This window comes from Gymnoscopelus microlampas (genome assembly GCF_963454915.1).
Source record: "Gymnoscopelus microlampas genome assembly, chromosome: 23".
NCBI classification, from domain to species: Eukaryota; Metazoa; Chordata; class Actinopteri; order Myctophiformes; family Myctophidae; genus Gymnoscopelus; species Gymnoscopelus microlampas.
Genome location: NC_139960.1, coordinates 24145765 through 24166213, shown reverse-complemented (window position 1 = coordinate 24166213; position 20449 = coordinate 24145765). Strand labels below are relative to the sequence as shown.

Here is a 20449-nt window from a genome sequence, read left to right as displayed (position 1 = left end):
ATCCCCTTCACACCTTGCAGTGCAGAGATGTTGTCTGTCATTGTGAGAGGAATGTAACACATTCAATTCAAGTCTGTGTCTTTTCTCGAGTAGCCTAATGTTATGCAAAGCAGCCAGGTAGACGCTATTGAGAACGGCTCGCCACTGACGGTGCGAACCTTGAGAGGCTATTGTTTTTAAACTTTAAGGCGTTAAAGACCGCCGCTGACGGTGCGTGCATGCGCGCCCCCAGCTCCCACACAGTGTCAGAACTAAGGGTACGCCGTACCCCCTACAGCTCAACCCTGCATACTACATATTATACACCCACTGTGTAAGCTGGCTGACACTGTATAAGCAGGCCTCATAACTGTAGACAGACAGACAGACAGACAGACAGACAGACAGACAGACCGATAGATAGATGTGCATGCTCTTTTTTAAATTACTATGCTTTCTGGTTTTATTATTAATTTTATTATTGTTTGTATTATTGTTGTTTTGATGTATATTGTTGATGAAATGAATTGTGCTGCTGAAATACCTGTATAGCACTTTGGTACAACGAAAGTTGTTTTTTAAATGTGCTCTATAAATAAACGTGATTTGATTTGATTTGATTTGATAGATATGGGATCAATACAAGTCTATCAATGGTGATATAGCTTGTAATAGCAACAAATACCTTATACATACCTTAGGAGGTCATTTCTAATAGGGCATACACTGCTGTCACTAACATGCAATAGAATTCACATTACTCTTGTACAGTGTCCGTAGCTGAGGGGGTAGAGAAGCCGTTGTGGAATCGTAAGGTTTCCGGTTCGACCCTCGACGCTGTCGAAGTGTGCTTGAGCAAGCCACATAACCCGTGCACTCATCTGAGCCACCTGAGAAGCCATCTGCTGGGTTAAGCAATTAATAACATAATTTCTAGAAAATACTACCTTTCCCTGATCTCAGACAATTCAGTAGCAAGTCACTCTCACTCTGAGAGTGAGTCTGAAAGTCTGCAAAGAAACATGAGCCCCAGAGACTTTTAATCAGTTTTATTTCATTTATTTCCATTTTATCAACATAAAAAGTCAATAACGTGAATATATTAATGACCACTTCTGTCATCTCATCCTAACCTGTTCCCTTCAAATGTCCACTACAGTATGTACTGTACACATGATTACACAAAATACATTAACAGCATCATACTGGCCAGTGAACAATTTTACTCTTGAGATGGGGGTCTTGTTATAAACACTGAAGCAAGAAATGCTGACTAAACAACATACTAATTAGTAGCCTGTAGCACAGAGGGAAAGGATTTTTATGGGCATGGTTTGCATACTAGCCAAGTCTGACCGTTTTTAAGGGGGCCTTGGGTCATCTGAGGCAGATTCTATCATTTATGAAACCTGGTCTGATCTCTGTTAAGTATTAATTGAATTGACTAAAGACCGACTATTTTGTTGAAAAGTATTTGAAAGGTATTCTCAGTGCTTTATATCGTGTCTAAGCCAGAGATCTATCATCTTCATCAAGAATGACAGGGTTGAGTCAAACTGGTTTGATATCCATGTACCAAGTAGGTATTTTGCAGAATCACGCAGACATATTATTGATTGCAACTTTTAGCTGCACAATCCGCAAAGAGTTTGGTCCGGAGATAAAGTACTTAGATTTTTGTATTCAGGGAACCTATCTAGCTTGGTATTTGAATATAGGATGTTAAGGTCAAGCAAATGCCCTTCTTAGGTTGACATGTTCCTCCACCTCCTGAGAGTGTTAATTAGTCGTCTTCATTATTAATTTCGGAACTCGTTTTGACCCTACAGGGCCCCGGAGGAGCGTCAAATTATACTTTAGACCCATTTAAAGTGACACAGCAAAGGATTTCAAGTTATTTTCATATATATATATTTAGCACGTGGATCCCAAATATCTGTCTTCCATCACCTTGTATCTTCGACTGTCATTCTATTTTTGAAAGTGAAAGAATTGAGTCCTGAGATTTCTCTAGAACAATCAACAGAACATACATAACACACAGTATATTTTGAATATTGATTTAACTCTGAAAGATATCTATTTGGGGATTAAATTAACCACTTAAACCCTATACTTAGCTGACGGAGTCCCCCAGGGGTCTATACTTGGCCACCTCCATTTTTCGCCAAAAATAGCATATCTACAGGCTCACAAGGACCACAATGGACACAAGCCCCCAGGGCTTTTTTGTCCTTTTAGCATAGCTTGCGTAATTATACTTGCTGTACTGTTTGCCATTTGTTAATAAAGTATTTAATCAATGAATCAAATATTTGTTTTTTTGATTGTGAGCTTATAGATCTGCTATTTTTGCAGAATATTTGCCCCCAGAATAGGGATGCTAGGGTACATGTGGTTAACACTCAGGATTTTAGGTGAGAGGTGACGCATAACCTCACAATATAGATTTAATGCCGTCTACTGCTTGGTTTAAATGTGTGTACATTTTTAAGCACACATGCATTTGCGTGCACACACACACAAAAAGATACACACAGCTACTCTCCCAATCTGGGTTAAATGAACATTCTAGAGTGTTTGACAGTGAAACAAGACAGTCTAAACGTAGCTAGACTTAGTTTGTAATGCTTTTTAGATATGTTCCAGTGAATGACCAATGCCAACAGCGAGAACGAACATCAAGGGAAGATTTAGTCTCAAATATGAATACAAAAGCCACCACTTACATCAAGTCTTTTCTTCTGCTCCCCTCCCAATATGTACAATATTTATAACCTTTTTTTCCCCTTTGAAATACCCAACACACTAGTCTGCACATTGTCTTTACATAAGGTAGGATTAGGATCAGTATATATAAGCAAGCAAGGCTCTCCCACTGACAATCAGGTATACACTTTCTTAAAGGTAGTTAAAGAAGCTAGTATATGACAGATAATTAAGCCTGATTTATGACAGATGATTAAGCCTGATGTATGCTTCATTAAAGAACCTATGCCTGAAGATTAAAGTGGGCAGCATACTTCCAGAGAAACACATGCTTCTCCTGGCCGAAGCAGATGACAACATCAAAAGTGATTGGTCAGAAATTCATATTCCATACTGTATGGGCAGGGGACTTAACTTATGCAACACTCAAAGCGAAACCCTATCGAGTATAAAAATAAATTATGTCTGCAGACTCACAGAGAACTTCTTCAGTTTCGGCAAGACAAAAATCAGTCGACTCCTGGGTGTCTGGGGGATGTAGTGGTAAAGTTCCTGCCCACCACCGCGGAGACTAGGAGTTTGAATCCTCAGGTGCATCCGGCTTGGCCGGGTGCTCCAGAGAACACAGTTGGCCATGTTTGAGGGTGGGAAAGCGGGGAGGGCGTGCAATCTCTGTCGCTGCACTATCGATTCCAACAGGATGGTCAGTAGCCTGTTCAGCAGGGAGTTTAACTAGAAGGGATAGCGCGTTCCCCCGCATGCGTTATGTCCACCCAAGGGGACACTCCTCAATGTCAGGTGAAAAGAAGTGGACTGGCGACGTCACGTGTATCGGAGGAGGTACATGCTTTTCAACACCCTCCCTAACGAACCAACCAACCAGTAGGGGTCAGCAGTGATAAGGTACTGAAGTACATGGTACAACTGGGAATTGCATAATGACTAAATAGGGAGAAAAACAGAAAAAAACGTTATTGATTTATTATTATTCTTTCTTTGTAAATTTACTTCTTTTGAAGTATGCTGCCAGCTTAAGCCATTAACATTGAAACTGGGAAAGAATCTGTGTCATTTTAGATTTTAGTGTTGGCTATTCAAAAATAGAAGATATACAAACTCACACTGCGAGCTTTAACATCTGCTATTTACCGCAGATGTACATCGGCTGATTTATGTTTCAGCGACAGTGTCGTTCAGAAACACATTGGTAGGATGCAGGTGCGTTCTACACAGGTGCCTTCTTCCTCATCACGGTCTCACAACATCATCATCTGTCCTAAAATGTAGCCTATGTCTTTTAAATCAAGTGTTGTTGTTTTTTTTTGTTTTGTTTTTACATGTGACATTCTTTCTATGGTCACAGTAAGCCTAGGGTACACTAGTATCGTCGCATATCAAAGAGGACAACCCTGTTGCTGTAACTCGAGGATACAGACTGTTATACCGAGATCCTGCTGATATTTGAGCTGTTGGAAGACAGTGCTTTCTTCTTTAGTATTTCGCTGGGAGCAAGTTCTCAATTGTCCCCATGTGTGAAAAATGTTTAAAGATCTTTGGTTACTACTTTTAGCACTCATTTTAGTCACATATGGGGCAGCAGAAACTAAATAATGGGTTCATAGGTGGGTGCAGACAAAAGTTAAATATCAAGACTTAAAAGTTGCTTATTTATCTGTGATATTTTAGACAACTATCCAAAGTTGGCTAAGCAGTTCATATAGACTGTTGTCTGCTTTTAAGAAGAGCCTGGTAAATAAAGAAATTAAAAGGAAAACATACTTCAAACTTAACTTGGGTATGATTTCAGTGTTTCAATATAAAAAGCAACAATTCATATGTGTTGGGTTACATTTGGGACAGGAATGCTCAAAATACTATGTTTGATAGATAATAATTTCATCAAACTCTTTGTGTTGTTTTCCAAATGGTATATCACTATTTGACCTAACTGGAGCTTTTGGAATGCTATACTGGTTAATTTGGGAGTGTTAAGTTCAGTTAAAATATTTTGCTTACCTTTTGCTCAACAGATGCCTGTTTCATAGCCATCTAATGTTTACTTCCTCAAACAGATACGGTTCTGAGTTTATAATTTTATTCAGATCATCTTTTTTGTGGAAATCAAATTCTAACATTAATAAAATATCTTATTTTTTATAGACTATATAAAGGCACTTTGTAACCAGGGAAGAAAACGATTGGCTCTTAGACTGATAACTACAATGCTGTAACAATATGGATCATTGAGGCATTACATTTGAAAATAACCTAAATATTATATTGGCAATAGTTTTTTGACCCATGTCATCTACACAGCATAGCTTATTTAGCCACTAATATTGTTACCAGCGTTACAATGTTTAAACAGTGACTCATTATGAAGCCTTATTCCCATGAACGGTGAATGTCCTCCCCAGAGGAATTATGCAGTCAAACATGCGATTATGCATATTTAGTGCCCTAGCAGCTCACTGGCCTGAGACCTAAGTGTTAAAGATGGTAGGTGTGTAATATATAAACAACCGAGGTATTGTGTTAATGCTCCTCAACCCAGAGTTGTTGGTTTTCTCAAAGAAGTAGCCAAGCAGCAGACCTAAAAAGCATGTGGCATGGGTTACATTTAGTTGGTAATCCGTGCTGATATTAACCACTTAAGCCATATTCAAAAAAATCGAAAATAGCCTATCTACAAGATGCAACGCATTGTGAGCTTGTAGAACGGCTATTTAATTTATTTTTTAAGTGGTTAATTACTTGCTCAGCACCAGCGGGGCTTGGAAGCCAGACCCTGTGTCCGTAAAAATGTCTCTTCTTGAGGCAGTCCAGTTTGGCACTTCAGGCCTTCCCTGCTTTAATGTAGCTGGGGATGGTGCCTCGTTGAGTCAGCCCTTCAAAGCGCTTGTACGTGTAGTTGAGGAACACCCAGTCCTTCGACTTGAAGTCTGGCTCTGTAACATTGGCAGCTGAAAACAAAAGGCAGTTTCATTCCTCTCATGGTCACTAGAGGGCAATGACATCCATGCAAATGACCCATGATCCTCCAAGCCAACATTACTACAACATTACTGTATGTAGCAGCTAGTGGGATGGCATCAGGGATGTGATACCCTTTAAAATATACTAGCATTCAGGAAGATTTGGGGGAAAATGCCATAATCAGTCATCATTCTCTTCCTTGAATGGATAAAATAATTGATGGTAGCACTAACAGAAGTAAGAACATTCATGACTATGTTCAGTATGTAGTATCACAGCAACTAACCCTAACGCTGACAGTGTCTTTATTATTATACGTTTCAAAAACTGATATACTGAAGAAATAATTGATAAATCATATTTTTTTAAATATTGTTATTGTTAGTTTTTTGCTATGGTACTGCAGTAAATCTTAGTTTGTGACAAACCTGGTTGAAGTATGTCTGATTCAGGGAAGTCATCAAAGTTTGATGTGTCGTCGATGCTTTTGATCTCAATGGAGATGGCGGCCGGTCGTTCCCTATGGAAGTAATACAGATGGAAACATTTTGTTCCATGACACATTCCTGAACGTCAGCTTTGACCAATGTTTTTCCCATACAACAGGGGTTTCCAAACCTTTTCAGCTTGCGATCCAAAACAGAAATCTGGTATCTCCTATTGTTTCCAGGTGGTGCTACGTACAACTAAACCCCTCCCCGTTGTAAACAGAACAAATACCAGGTAAATTCTGTCTTTTGTCCAAGTAGGAGAAGATAAAAACATCCACACACTGTTTTTAAGCTCCAAAAACGTTATCTTATTTACTGGCACAACGTTTCGACCCTTTTAGGTCTTCATCAGGCAAATATTGATATATACATGTATATTTGCCTGATGAAGACCTAAAAGGGTTGAAACGTTGCGCCAGTAAATAAAAGTACGTTTTTGGAGCTTAAAAACAGTGTGCAGATGTTTTTATCTTCTTGATTCTCGCCTTGATGCCTTGATGTCCAACACCTGGCCTAGATGCAGGCATAAGATGTGCACACAATCTTCTCTGTGAACCTTTTGTCCTAGTAGTCCAGTCAATCTAAATAAAAAAGGTATACATTATACTATATTATATTATATTATAAATTATAAATGATTTGATGACCGGAGACTCAAAGAGTCTCCATTGAGTCTCCTACCTCTACCGGTCATCAAAATATTGGCTTGGGAACACGACAAAAACAAAAAAACTCCAAGAATTCAAGGCTTCATGGGGTGTGTAATTGTTAGAAAGTAAGTAATTTTTTGGGTGAACTACTCCTTTAAAGCTGAACATTTATTTTGACCTTTTTTGTAACCTTTGACCTTGACCCAATTCCCCCAGGTTGAAAGTGTACCTGATGTGTTCCCAGTCCACCGGTTCAAAGAACGGGTGGCTCTTGATTTCCTCCACACTCACAGCTCCAATCCTGTTCTCTGCATCAGTACAGTACCTGCAAAGGATGGAATCTTCTGTCCTTAAATTCAAATCATCTTCCATTTTACCCATTAAGACCTGAGGCCATTCTAAAAATATCAGTTTTCTGAAAAATGGATGTTGCTATATCAGTGGGGCTCAAACCTTTTCATGTCAAGGACCCCCAAAATTATATGTATTTGGCCAAAGAACGCCCATCTCAAAATATTGTTCCAGGGACCCCCAGAAGCAAAGATTGCTTTAAAAAAATACATATTCAAAGATTTCAGCCAATTTTCCCAAAATAGCAGATCTACAAGCTCATAGCACGGCATATCTGCTATTTTTGAATAGCCAAAGTATAAAATAATGGTTAAAATATAGCTAAAATCTAAAATGATGTTTTAATGGGTTAAACAGATGGCGTCTATTTGAATGATACAGTGAAGGCAGCCTTGGCCATACAAAAACCTGGACATTGTCGCATAGACACGCTATGTGGTGCCTCATTATGGCTGTCAAATAAATAATCGACCCTTGAATAATCATGATACAGGATTTAAGCGACGTGATTAAAAAAGACTAGAAGCCGCACAAAGGCTCTCGTTGCTTGACAGTCAACGAGAGCCTTCTTGTGGATATAAAGGCACTGAAGAGTTCTGATATTGTATTCAATTATTATAATAATCGAAAATAATAAAGAAAAATCAGACAAGACTGAAAGTCGAATGTCATTTCTGAGCTCAGTTTACAGCCCTATGACACATGACCACACACACACACACCTCAGTATTAAGTCTTTGGCCCTCTCCGAGATAGGTACTTCAGGTGGGAAAACCAGGGTTTCCTTCCAGTTCATGACCTTTCTATAAGTCTCCTGTGGAGTCTCTGAACAAAATGGAGGGTAACCTGAAAAACAAACAGTACAGTAGTTAAATATAGTTCAGTTCAATCACACTAAATTAACACGGAGTATTGAATGACTTTCACTTCCTCTGTGTCTCTGCCTATTTTGCACATGTTCACACACACACACACACACACACACACACACACACACACACACACACACACACACACACACACACACACACACACACACACACACACACACACACACACACACACACACACACACACACACACACACACACACACACACACACGAGAATTTTACGCCTCTGGATCTCCAGTATGATGTAGCTAATGTGGCCCGGGAAAGGGCTATTTAGGGTTCTTTGCTGGAACTGTTACCACCCAAGTATGAAGAGTTAAAATAGTTTAAGAGTAATGTGTTAAGTGTATTTACCTATTAGCATCTCATACATGATGACCCCTAGAGACCACCAGTCACAGAGCTTGTTGTATCCTGTCTGCATGAAGACCTCAGGGGCAATGTAATCTGGTGTCCCCACTGTGGAATAGGCCTGGAATAGGTGATGGTAAATGCTCATTAGTTATCTGAACCCAAACAGCTTCATATTGCTTAATATTGCTTATCCAGCAGTCAAAAAGCGTGACACATTACATTTGGACTTTTCAGACGACAACTAGACCAATTAACCACTTAAGCCCTATGTACTTCATCATATGACAAATAGCAAAAATAGCCGATCTACAATCCCATAATGCATTGTGACACTTTGTGAGCTTGTAGATCTGCTATCTTTGCACTTCGTCATATGACAAATATCAAAAACAGCCGATCTACAAGCTCACAATGTATTGTGACACTTTGTGAGCTTGTAGAGCTACTATCTTTGCAATAAAAAATCAAACAAGAAATTTGAAAACTTTAGAACATTTGCCCAAAATACAGTAGGCTGCCACGGTTAAAGTGGCACTGATTAACTAAGAACAAATTATTATTAATAGCAAAGTCCTGGAGGAACAGTTGCAGGGGTGTGTAACCAGGTGTAATTTATTTTGAATTTCCATTGCGGTCCTCCGTAACTCACTTACCAGCTGCCGTCGGTTCTTCTTCCATGTCTCTGCTTTCCTTTTGGAGTTCATGTTTTGAAAGGCTGCAGATTGCATGAAAATAACCAAACGAGAGAAATAAAGATGAACAAAAAGTGCTGAAAAACATACAATGACTCAAAGAGCAGCCTTTAGGGCCGCAACTAATAATAATTATATTCATAATCACATCATCTTTCTACTATGTTTTTCAATTATTCTATGGGATAAATTTCGACGGACAAGGTGCGCTCAGTAGAGCACAATTCTCTGCCAGGAGGAATGCCTAAATAATAATAGTAATGTATGCAGTTACAATGCTATAAAGCCTAATACATTGCAATATGTATTCGGCTATAACCCTGGAGGGAAGATTGCTCTGTTATTATGAATTAATATGACGCAGAGACAGTTGTCGTTGACAGATGCTCTATGTACACACACACACACACACACACACACACACACACACACACACACACACACACACACACACACACACACACACACACACACACACACACACACACACACACACACACACACACACACACACACACAAACACACACACACACACAGTGGGGTAGGGAAATGGGTGATTACAAAGTACATTATTAAGCATCTTGATCTTACAGAACATTTACATGTATTTACAAAACAATTACAGGCGAAATGCTCCTTTTTGTTCCATACTGTAACTCACAGAAGTCACTGGGAGGATTGTGTGTCAGATTCCTGTAGAACTCTGTACGGTGTGCCTTTTTTAGTCCTGTGCACAGTCCAAAATCGGACAATTTGACATGTCCCTGGGAGGAAATTAGACATAAAATATAATTACTTGTGAGAGAGTGTGCGTGTGTGTTTAGCCTCTACTAATAGTCAGGAAATGTAGAGAAGACAGAGATAATTGTGTGTGTGCAACAGTGAGATCGGTTCTGACATGCAGCAAAATAGTGAGTGTTAATTTAAGGGTCAATTTCTACACTCTCCGGGTTAAATTCACAATCAGGATTTTATTGTGCATGCACAGGTGTCTTTGTTGTGTACCGCACATTCTTTGTCAGGATTTTACTGTGTATGTATGTACAGCAGTGATTCTGAACCCTTTTAATTTCAAGGAACCACTGATGTTTTGTATGCATGGATTAAACCATTTTGGGCGGGAACCCCTTTTTGTAACTATACCTTTCAGGACGGGAACCCCTTTTGGGGTTTCTGTTGCTTTGTACAGTATAGCAACATAATTGTTTTGTAATTTTTGAATAAATATTTGAAGTTTTTCAGAAAACTTAGGTCAGGATTTAGAAGGCGTTTTTAGAATCGGCCTCAGGTCTAAATGGGTTAAAGCAAAATAAAAAATAAAACCTCACAACAAAAAATGTTGTTAGGCAAAGTCCTAATATCTACCCTAATATGTACAAGGCAAGCTTATAGATAGCCTATTTTCAGTGCATGGCATGCTTCCATAGAAGACATGCTGACTTCTATGGAATCCAAATGACAGAAATCAGTCGTGGCGATTGAGAACTTTAATCCATGTGTATGTATGTACAGGTATATGTACAGTATGTGTATGTATACATTTGGTAAGATCATATTGCAAGGCTGCTCACCCTGGAGTCCAGCAGCAGATTGTCTGGCTTGATGTCTCTGTGAATGAAGCCTAACTGATGGATGGAGTCGATGGCCAGGACTGTCTCTGCTATGTAGAACTGGGTGGCCTCCTCGGACAGAGTGTCCTTCTTCATCAGCAGAGTCATCATATCACCTGACAACAACAACAACAATGCCGCTATAAGTGTCACATGCTGGAAATAGAGGATACTACAACACGTCGCAGCTTGTCGGCCATTTTAATCGGACGAACGATGCCAGTGAGTAACAAAGTGAGGCTTAACCACTTTGGACACATTTTCACTTTCTTTTTGTCGTTTTCAAACATTTTCAGAAATAGTGAAAGTAGCAGATTTACAACCTCAAGCTAATGCAATGTGAACTTGTAGATCGGCTGTTTTCGCTATTTGTGGTACAACAAAGTATAGGGCTTAAGTGGTTAGTCATTCAAGCCACTGCTGTGTTAACACAGATTGCTGCCCAATTCCCTCCTAGACACCAGCCTCCTCCTGCTAATATTTTTTCATGCATGCCGTGTGGGCTGTTTCTGAATTATGTCTGGTTACATGCTATGGTTTCATATTTACAGAATCTCTCAATAAAAGATCAAAAATGATTTGACGGAAGTGTTTCAGACTTTTCTTCTGCAAGTGCCAACGGTAATACAACAACAAACACTACTGCTACTTCTGCTTCATTTTAACCGTTTACTCTTACTTGTTTACTCTTCTGCTCTCTACTGTCATCAAGCAATACTTCCCAAACTCGACTCCCCGGTATAGAAAATACGAATTTCAAAACCAAGTGGCAACAGCACATCAATGCAGACAGAAAAGAACTATAAGTGTGTGTGTGTGTGTGTGTGTGTGTGTGTGTGTGTGTGTGTGTGTGTGTGTGTGTGTGTGTGTGTGTGTGTGTGTGTGTGTGTGTGTGTGTGTGTGTGTGTGTGTGTGTGTGTGTGTGTGTGTGTGTGTGTGTGTGTGTGTAGCTGAGGGTGCCAAACCTCCAGGAAGAAACTCCATGATAAGGTAGAGGTTTCTCTTGTCCTGGAAGCTGTAGAACATCTTTACCACCCAGGCTCCATCTGCCTCCACCAGAATGTCCCTCTCTGCCCGGATATGAGCCACCTGAAAGAGAAATGATACCACAGGATGGTAACAACACAACGGCAGACAATGCATGTCCATAACAGTAGGATGTGTCACATCTATATATACATTTGGTGAGTGCTTGGACTTACACAGGTCTTTGGTAGCCTTTTTGTTTCTGCTGTCTTCTAGCAGACCACATGTTCAATTGCAGACAAATTTAGCTTAAAATCAATCATGACTGTCGCCTTTGGTTAGTCTACTTTGAATTGTTCAGTATACATTTGTATTCCTTCTTTGCCCCATCTTTTTTTATAAACAACATAACACAGCGTCGCTCAGTCGAGCTTCCGATCTGTGATTGGCTAGGGACATCCATCCTTCTACGACAGTTACACCATATTTCGTTACCTATCGAATTCAGTTTACCCCTCACCCTGTTGCTTTGCGTCACGCTGATTTCGGCCAGTAGAGGGCGGCCCCCTACAGCGCAATATTGTATGTCTGCATTTGGTGCCATGTCTCTTTGTGCAAGCTGCCCCCCCCCCCCCAATAATTGTGATAATACTATATAGCCGATATTTAAGGCTACTAGACGTGAGGGCCGCATGGTGGCCCAAACCTCTAGTTATCAACATTGTATTATTATTTGGGGTTTCCTGTGTGGGGTCAATAAAGAACTTATCCATCTATCCATCCATCTAAAATTGAGGCACATTGAAAATGTTATATGTCACCAAATTCGGTGATATATATCGTACAATTATGTCACACTGAATAATTAAGTGAAACGACATGGAACTTCAGGCAGTGTCAGACTACAGGCACTCTGGAGTGAATCACAGACATCTCTGCCTTGATTTAGGGTAAAAGGAACAATATACATTTCCATATGGACACATAAGACTGGAATGCAACTCACCTGTTCCTTCTCCAACATGTCTGCTTTCCTCAAGATCTTCATGGCGTAGATGTGTCCTGTGTCTTTCTTCTGTACCAAGCGAACCTGTGGATAAAATAAAACAGAATATAAAACAGCCCGATTGTCTGCTTGTCTACACCAGTCGTTCCCAAACATTTTAGCTCGAGACCCAAAACAGACATTTTTTTCCTCCAAAATATATTGTGTTTAGACAGACAGATAGATATGTACAAAATATTGCCTCTGCTGGTATAAAGACCTCACTGCAGGACTAATCACGGAAGAAGTAGGCTATACAGCAAATGTCCTGACTGGTCTGTTCTTTCTTTTTTAGAAAAATATACTGTACCTCTCCAAAGGCCCCTCGACCTATGACCTTGAGGGATTCAAAGTCGTCAAGGCCGAGCCTTGTCCTCTTCAGTCTCAGGAACTCCGTCTCCTTACGAGCGTGCTGAGAACGCCGCATTACTTTCTGTACAGCACAACACACACGACGCATTACTTTCTGGACAGCACAATACACACACAACGTATTACTTTCTGCACAACACACACACACAATGTGTTACTTTATGCAAAGCACAACAAGACAGTCAGTGTGGTTAGGAAGGTCAAGTTAATTCAAAAAATCATCATCAATTACCCATCATTCACTGGGGTCAACTGCCAAAAGAAAAAAATAAACCTTTCTGACCTAATGCAAATTGGTAACTGTTGAAAAGTAGATACCGGTAATAATCAAATCTCAGTTCCTCTTGATCTTGTGCCTTATCCGGCATTTGAAAAGTCCTTTTTCCTTTTTAAATGTCATAGTTGTGTGCTAACTAAACTAAAAACTTTTCACATGGCTGAATCCATTTTCATTTCATGTCGTTCCTAACATACTGTGATGCGAGCAAGCCAATGAGCGAACACTGAATTTCCAGTACTCTCAATCAATCAGTCCGAACCAGCCATTAGGCTTGCTTGAAAAATGCGTTGAGTCATCTGTGTTTTTGCTACGTTTTGTGAACATGGAGTTGCTGAAATAGAAAGGGGTTGAAATACAGGGTTTTCAAGCAACGCAGTTGGACCTGGGAGGCTGACAGCACAGCTCCTTCAAGAGTAAATAGTGACCTCCTCCACAATATTGAATGACCTCGGAGCAATTAATGGGTAATACTTTTACCCATTGATGGACATTTAAAGTTCACTTTGTCATTTGCACACTGTTAGTTACAGTGTCATCGTGCAGTCATTTCCTCTATGTTATAAATTGTTATTGTCCCATTCATGTGGCACCTTAACCGGTACTAATGTCTACACTCTGGCAATAAAGTGATTCTGAGCTCTAACTATTCAGTTATGGACAGGAGTCCCTACAATGGATTCACCTGGAGAGAGACCTTACACTGTCTAGTTGTCTCTGTCTGTATGTTAAGGAAAAGGAAAAGAACTAAACACAAACACTGATGATGTAGTATCTTCCTTATTTGGGTGTAAACATCTATTGTCAGCCTTTGGTACCTCTTCATCCAGCAAGCCTTCATCATCCATGACTTTTTCAAGCTTCTTCTGCCTGGGAGCAAAAGACATGACACAAAACACTGTCAAACATAATGAGAGATGGGTGGGGTGGGAGCATTAGAGTCAAGTGACTAGCTCAAGAACAGTGAGGAAGGGACAGCATATTGAGCTTTACCAACCAGAGTTTGCCAACCGGTGTGGGAATTCAAATGGCAACCTTCCTGTTACACAAACCCACTTCTCAAACATTTACATGCCTGTCATTCACTGGAAATTTACATTTAGCTGATGCTCTTATCCTGAGCCACTTACGAAATCCAGCCTAAGCTTTACTAGGTTCATATGATTTCCATGACACAGAAAACACTAAATATGGAATTTTGATATTTGGGAGATGATAATTCTCTGTTTACTAATGAGTTGGAGAGATGGGGAGATCCCTGTTACTGAACAACTAAAGGGGACACAATTATCTTATAATAAATAATAAGAATATATTATTATTATCATCATCATTGTCTCCGCCAGGAGACTATGTTTTCGTTCTCGTCCTTCCGTGTGTCCACCAAGCTAACATTGGTCAAGCTTCACGTGACAATATGTTGAAAGGGTGTGCTTTGATTGGCTAGCGAGACGCATGATGAAATAGAGACCTATAAATAGGTGTGTCACTTCAAAAGATCATCTATATATCTTTTGAAGTGAGGTAAGACAGCATTAATCAGGAACAGTACTGGCGGAGACCTGTGCTCCGAGGAGCACATTTTCTAGTTATTATTATAACTATTATTCAATATTCAAGTTTTTTCATTTTTCTTTTTTTACATATGGGTATTATCAATTGGGTCGGCGGTTCTGGACAACCGGATCTCGAGATATACCCAGAACTCAACTCCAGTACTGGTCAAATATTACTCAAGTGAAAGTTGCTCAGTCAAATTTGTACTTGAGTTGAAAAGGTTTGTGCACTGCTTTAACCAATATTAATACCTGCAAGATTACATTTGTAAATGTTCCTGTGATCAGAGAAACAGCTTAAGAGAAGAAGTTATATGTTTTTTTTGTGAGTGTTTTAAGTCTGAGAGTGTAAGTGTACAAGTAGACCTGAAAGGGTTCATTTGCACGCTCTGAGTTTGATTAACACTCTGGATTTTATGGTGTAGTACACACAGTGTTATTGCTGGGAATTGAATCCCTCGGGCAAAATACGGAGCAAACGTATTGAGACGGCTGACTTAAGGTCAACTTCTGACAATACCTCCTTTCTCAGGTAACATGGACTAGAATTTGAGATATACGCCTTTGTTGTCATCACTGGAGGTTTTCTAAAACCCACAATTTTCAACAACGAGCGGTCGGGTGTTTTTTCAGTGGTTCTTAAAGTTTGTGCGGGTGGACAGAATCATACAGATGTGTGAATGACCTCATCTCACGCTCCTCGTGTTGCGTGAGCAGAGTGCTGTAGAAGTTTTCCAGGGTCAGCTTGGCGACGGTCACCCGCTCTCGGGTGTGGTTGCTCATGGGAAGGGTGGCTGCAGTCCCTCCCGTCATGGCCATGCTATCCTGGAGGTCAAAGAAATAAATACAACATATTCACCTAGTATTACATTTCATCAACCTATGTGATTATTCTTCCAATATGAACAGTTCAGACGATGTCATCACATTTTTAGCGGCGCTAGCCGCTCTATACCTTTAGCTCTATACCTAAAGGCTCTATACCTTTAGGTATAGAGCGGGTCCTGCTCTATACCTGACTTTGTCCGTGTTCACCGTCAACGCTCTGATTGGTCAGACCCGTCAACGCTCTGATTGGTCAGACCCCTCAACGCTCTGATTGGTCAGACCCGTCAACGCTCTGATTGGTCAGACCCGTCAACGCTCTGATTGGTCAGACCCGTCAACGCTCTGATTGGTCAGACCCGTCAACGCTCTGATTGGTCAGACCCGTCAACAAAGTGATTGGATTCTTGCTCTGTAAAGCACTTTGAGCTGCATTTCATGTCATGAAAGGTGCTATACAAATAAAGTTGATCATTATTATTATTAATAATAATTCATTAGTATACAGTTCTACCCTGGCTTTGACTTTATATGCTGTTTACTGACATGACAAGAAAGTAGGGCTTAAAACTAGGAAAAGACAACACTGTCATATCACGAGATTATGATATACAAAATCCCAGGTGATATCATGTCAAATCACTATATTTATATAATATTGATGATTTGTCCATGCAGCCCTACTGCATCAGTTCTGCACAGCACCTGATCAGAAAACATCTCCATATATAACATCACCAGGGACCGAAAGCATGAAGCTGTATCATTAGTTCATTGAACGATAAGAGTTCTGCAGACCACTGATAGGAGGCCTGTTTCGTCTACTAGCCGGGCCTTTTTCCTTCCCACTCCCAGAAAGCTTTCAACAACAACACACTTCCTGACTTCTGAGACAAATCACTCACTTGCCACTGTGACCAGCTTGCTTTCGGACATTTCTGTTGAATGGAAAACAAGAGGGCTCAGGGCTCGGACTGGGTGCATTCAGTTAATAAACATACACAGAGCGAGAGAGTTCATTTAACTCTCAGAGTGTAAAAATGTACTAAGTTTTGGCATTACGTTAAAAATGGTTGTGTTTAGGCATCAGGTAGAGATGGATATGTTTAGGTATGGGTTTGGTGTGATTAAGAATAGTAAACTAAGGATCTGGTGGGGCGGTCAGTCAATGAGGTTGCGTGACCTCAAACCCCCGGGTTTGGAGCTTGTAGAAATTGGCTACTGATAGCCACAACCTTAATATAATTAGTTCAGTGAACAAAGCAAACTCAAATGTCTAAAAACATAATTAATTAAATTGAAGGCTGAGACAAAAAATCAACTCAAGGGTTTTTGCTATAATGTTATTATAAATTGGTTTGCCAATTGTTCTAACAACTGCCACTATGCCCAGCTTTAGAAAAAAAGGTAGCCAGAGCAGGAAATTAACATTCAGCTGATTCCAAAATCCACCAATAATTTCAATTTTTATCAGTCCAACATGCATTTATTGTATGGTTGGTTACCTGCCAATGCGGCTGGCAGAGTACAAAGACTTACAGTCAAAGGCAGACAACATTTACCGGCACTTGGGTGGGGACTGGTGTCCCACCCAGGTGGCAACTGGGAAGGCTTGATTCACAGTGTTACAAGCAACAGCAACAACCTCCAACCTGCCAGCCACGCTTTAAAGGATAACTCAGACTGATGCAATTCAGCTTGTGTTTAACTACCCCAGAACCAGCCCACAGCTAAGCAAACAAGCCTGTTACAAGGGGAGGCTTTATAAAAAGGAAGCCATCTAGAACAGGACATCTCAAAGTTGGGCCTCTAGACCAAAAATGGCCCGACATTAAAAAAAATTTGGCATTTGGATAGTTTGCAGATAGAACAAAATATTTGGTCATAGTACCATTAAAATGTGCGATTAACTGAGGAATTTTGACTTTGGGAATATTAAGCATAACTTGCCAATGCATAATTGTTATTCCAATAAATATTTTAGTATCTGATGGTGTTTATTTTTATACAACAGTCCTAAAACAGTTTTTCATTCTCCTAATGGTTGGCTTACTGCCCTTATTGTTTAAATGAACAGTGAGTGTGTAATGATGTTCTAACTTTTAAGTTTGAATGACCTAATATCAGAGCTGTATAATTTAAAGTGTATATACAGATGTGTGCGTGTCCAAAATCAGTAGCCACACGCACAAACGCAGCCACACAAGCACACACACACAACTCCACCCTGCGAATAAGCAGTGGACAGGAAACAACACCCCTTAACCCAAACTGGGGGAAGGATCAGCACACACGCACGTGCACGTGCACGTGCACACACACACACACACACACACACACACACACACACACACACACACACACACACACACACACACACACACACACACACACACACACACACACACACACACAATCTATATAATCCAAATCTATATAATCCAATCTAGTATTCCAAGCTCAATGTCAATGAAGTGCCAGCCAGGTAAATGAGAACCAGGCTAACCACTAAGGCTATAGTATAAGTTGTCTGGAAGATACAGTTCCTCACAAAGTGAACCATAACACTAATTGAGGGGGGAGGGCTTAGAAAATAGACAATTATTAAAGAGACAATTATACACATTTTATCCCAGGTCTGTTGCACAAAATCGAAAAAAATCGAATAAATAAATAAATAATTGTACACACATGTAAATACATAATTACTGTACAAACTACAATGTCTCCAATGATGCAGGATATGGGGAATCACAACTAGAAGGACGGGCTGGGGGAAGCATAACAGAAATTGACAGCATGACAGAACAATGCATGAAAACTGCAGATCAGACACAGACAAACCATGAGGCTCGACGGGTTCTGAAAAAAATGCAATGAATGTGTGACGTCTGTCTGTGGCTGTTTGGCCCCTGTCTGAAATGGCATCATGATGTCAATCTCTGGACGTCAGCAAAGGGGCAGCTTGTCACACAGTAAAATCTTGAGTGTTTTTTTTTGGTGTACAAATTAGAGTCAAATTTGGTTCCATTCGCATAATAACTATCTGAGTTAAATATATCCAACCACTGCAAAGCATGTCAACACGACATTCTACGACATTAGCAAGCCATCGTTATCTTGACACTACTGGTGTGTTGCTATGAGGTTTTGACTGACTCCGAGTCTAGGATCAGCATAGCTCTGGTCTAGTCTAGTCCATAGCGTTAGAAGGAGTTCTCCTTAAAGCATATCACTCTCGAGCAGTTGCCCGCACACCCCCGATAGCGCAGCTTCTCGGCTGTAGTCAAAATAAAAAATACACTTTCGCTACTCACCAAAACAAAGACAGTTTTGAGATGTTGAAATACTACTTTCCCTAGTGGGAACACTCAGAGCCCCCCACCTCACGTCTAAAATACACATTTTGGCCAGAAATGAAAATATTTCACCGGAAGGAAAAAATGTTGTCAATAGAAGAATTCTATTGTAGGGGGCGCAGTGGAGTAACAAAATAAATATTCCTTCCGGTGAAATATTTTCTTTTCTGGCTAAAACGTGTATTTTAACCGTGAGGTGGGGGGCTCCGAGTGTCCCCACTAAGGAAAGTAGGCTATCAACATCTTAAACCCGTCTTTGTTTTGGGTGAGTAGCGAAAGTGTATTTATTATTTTTACTAGAGAAGAGAGGCTACGCAACCTGCGCTACCGAGGGTGTGCGGGAAACGACCGGAAAGTAACATAGCGTTAAGGAGAGCTCCTTCTAACGCGCTATGGACCAGAGCTAGGATCAGCATCTTGTTGAGATTCTCTCTGCGTCTCTTGACAGATGCCAGGCAGCAGCGCTGCAACAACACAAGAACACACAACCACAAAAAAACACAACAACCAACCTACCTCCGTGTCCTGCTCCAGAGTAAATTATTGGCGTGCCGCCAGCCCACCTCCAAATTGAAATAAATATTGTTTCTCCAATATCTTTTTTGTGGTGGGGGGGGGGGGATCCAGCAGTCAGTCACCTCCTCCTGTGGGCGATCATCAGTCTAGCAGACAGTAAACATGCTCTATATTAGCCTGTGGAAGCGACGATTATTTCTGACGCGGACAGCCGAGTTCACCTAAAATAAATGGCCAGTCATTTGCCGACTTTGCGTCTCCATTCGTAATCTATTCCCCCCTGACCTCGAAACCCGAGGCTTCTCTCTCTATAATAACAGCATCTCCGCTTCTTCCTGGGATGGATGGATGCTCCTCAGTGTTGCCAGATCGTGCGAGAGAAACAAGCAACCAGGCCTATGAAAACAACCCCAAAAGAATCGACTAGGCCACATGAGACCTTTAAACCACTTGCAATAAAATGTGGAATATGTTTTTGAAACTTCTAACAAATCTGGCACGGGGCTCCCTGGTGCAAAACATTTTCAGATAGGGGTTATGGACAAATATATATTAATTTGGGGGTTAATAATTTGGGGGTATCAAATATACCCCGGTCCATGACATGAAAATATTTGAAAAACATTTGGAAGCAAGCCCAAATAAACAACTACACTTTAGAAACAAGCCCAAAATAAATAAGCAACTACATTTTAGAAACAAGCTCAAATAAGCAACTACACTTTAGAAACAAGCCCAAAATAAATAAGCTGCTACACTTTAGAAACAAGCCCAAATAAGCAACTACACTTAAGAAACAAGGCCCAAAAAAACGCAACCATCCGCCGC

At 40.4% G+C, this 20449-nt stretch overlaps 1 protein-coding gene across 1 annotated transcript; it reads right to left on the bottom strand.

Annotated features, from left to right (window-relative positions):
• Window positions 1-1013: 1013 nt before the first annotated feature.
• Window positions 1014-19951, bottom strand: LOC311040135 (serine/threonine-protein kinase 38-like). Its single transcript, XM_084050222.1, has 14 exons — window positions 19622-19951; window positions 15607-15746; window positions 14184-14235; window positions 13027-13149; window positions 12678-12761; window positions 11671-11794; window positions 10667-10821; window positions 9757-9859; window positions 9056-9117; window positions 8403-8520; window positions 7879-8002; window positions 7035-7130; window positions 6093-6184; window positions 1014-5651 (listed from the first exon to the last, which is right to left on the bottom strand). Exons 2-14 carry the CDS (start codon window positions 15738-15740, stop codon window positions 5524-5526), a joined length of 1395 nt encoding a protein of 464 aa, XP_083906348.1. The 5' UTR covers window positions 15741-15746; window positions 19622-19951; the 3' UTR covers window positions 1014-5523.
• Window positions 19952-20449: the final 498 nt, after the last annotated feature.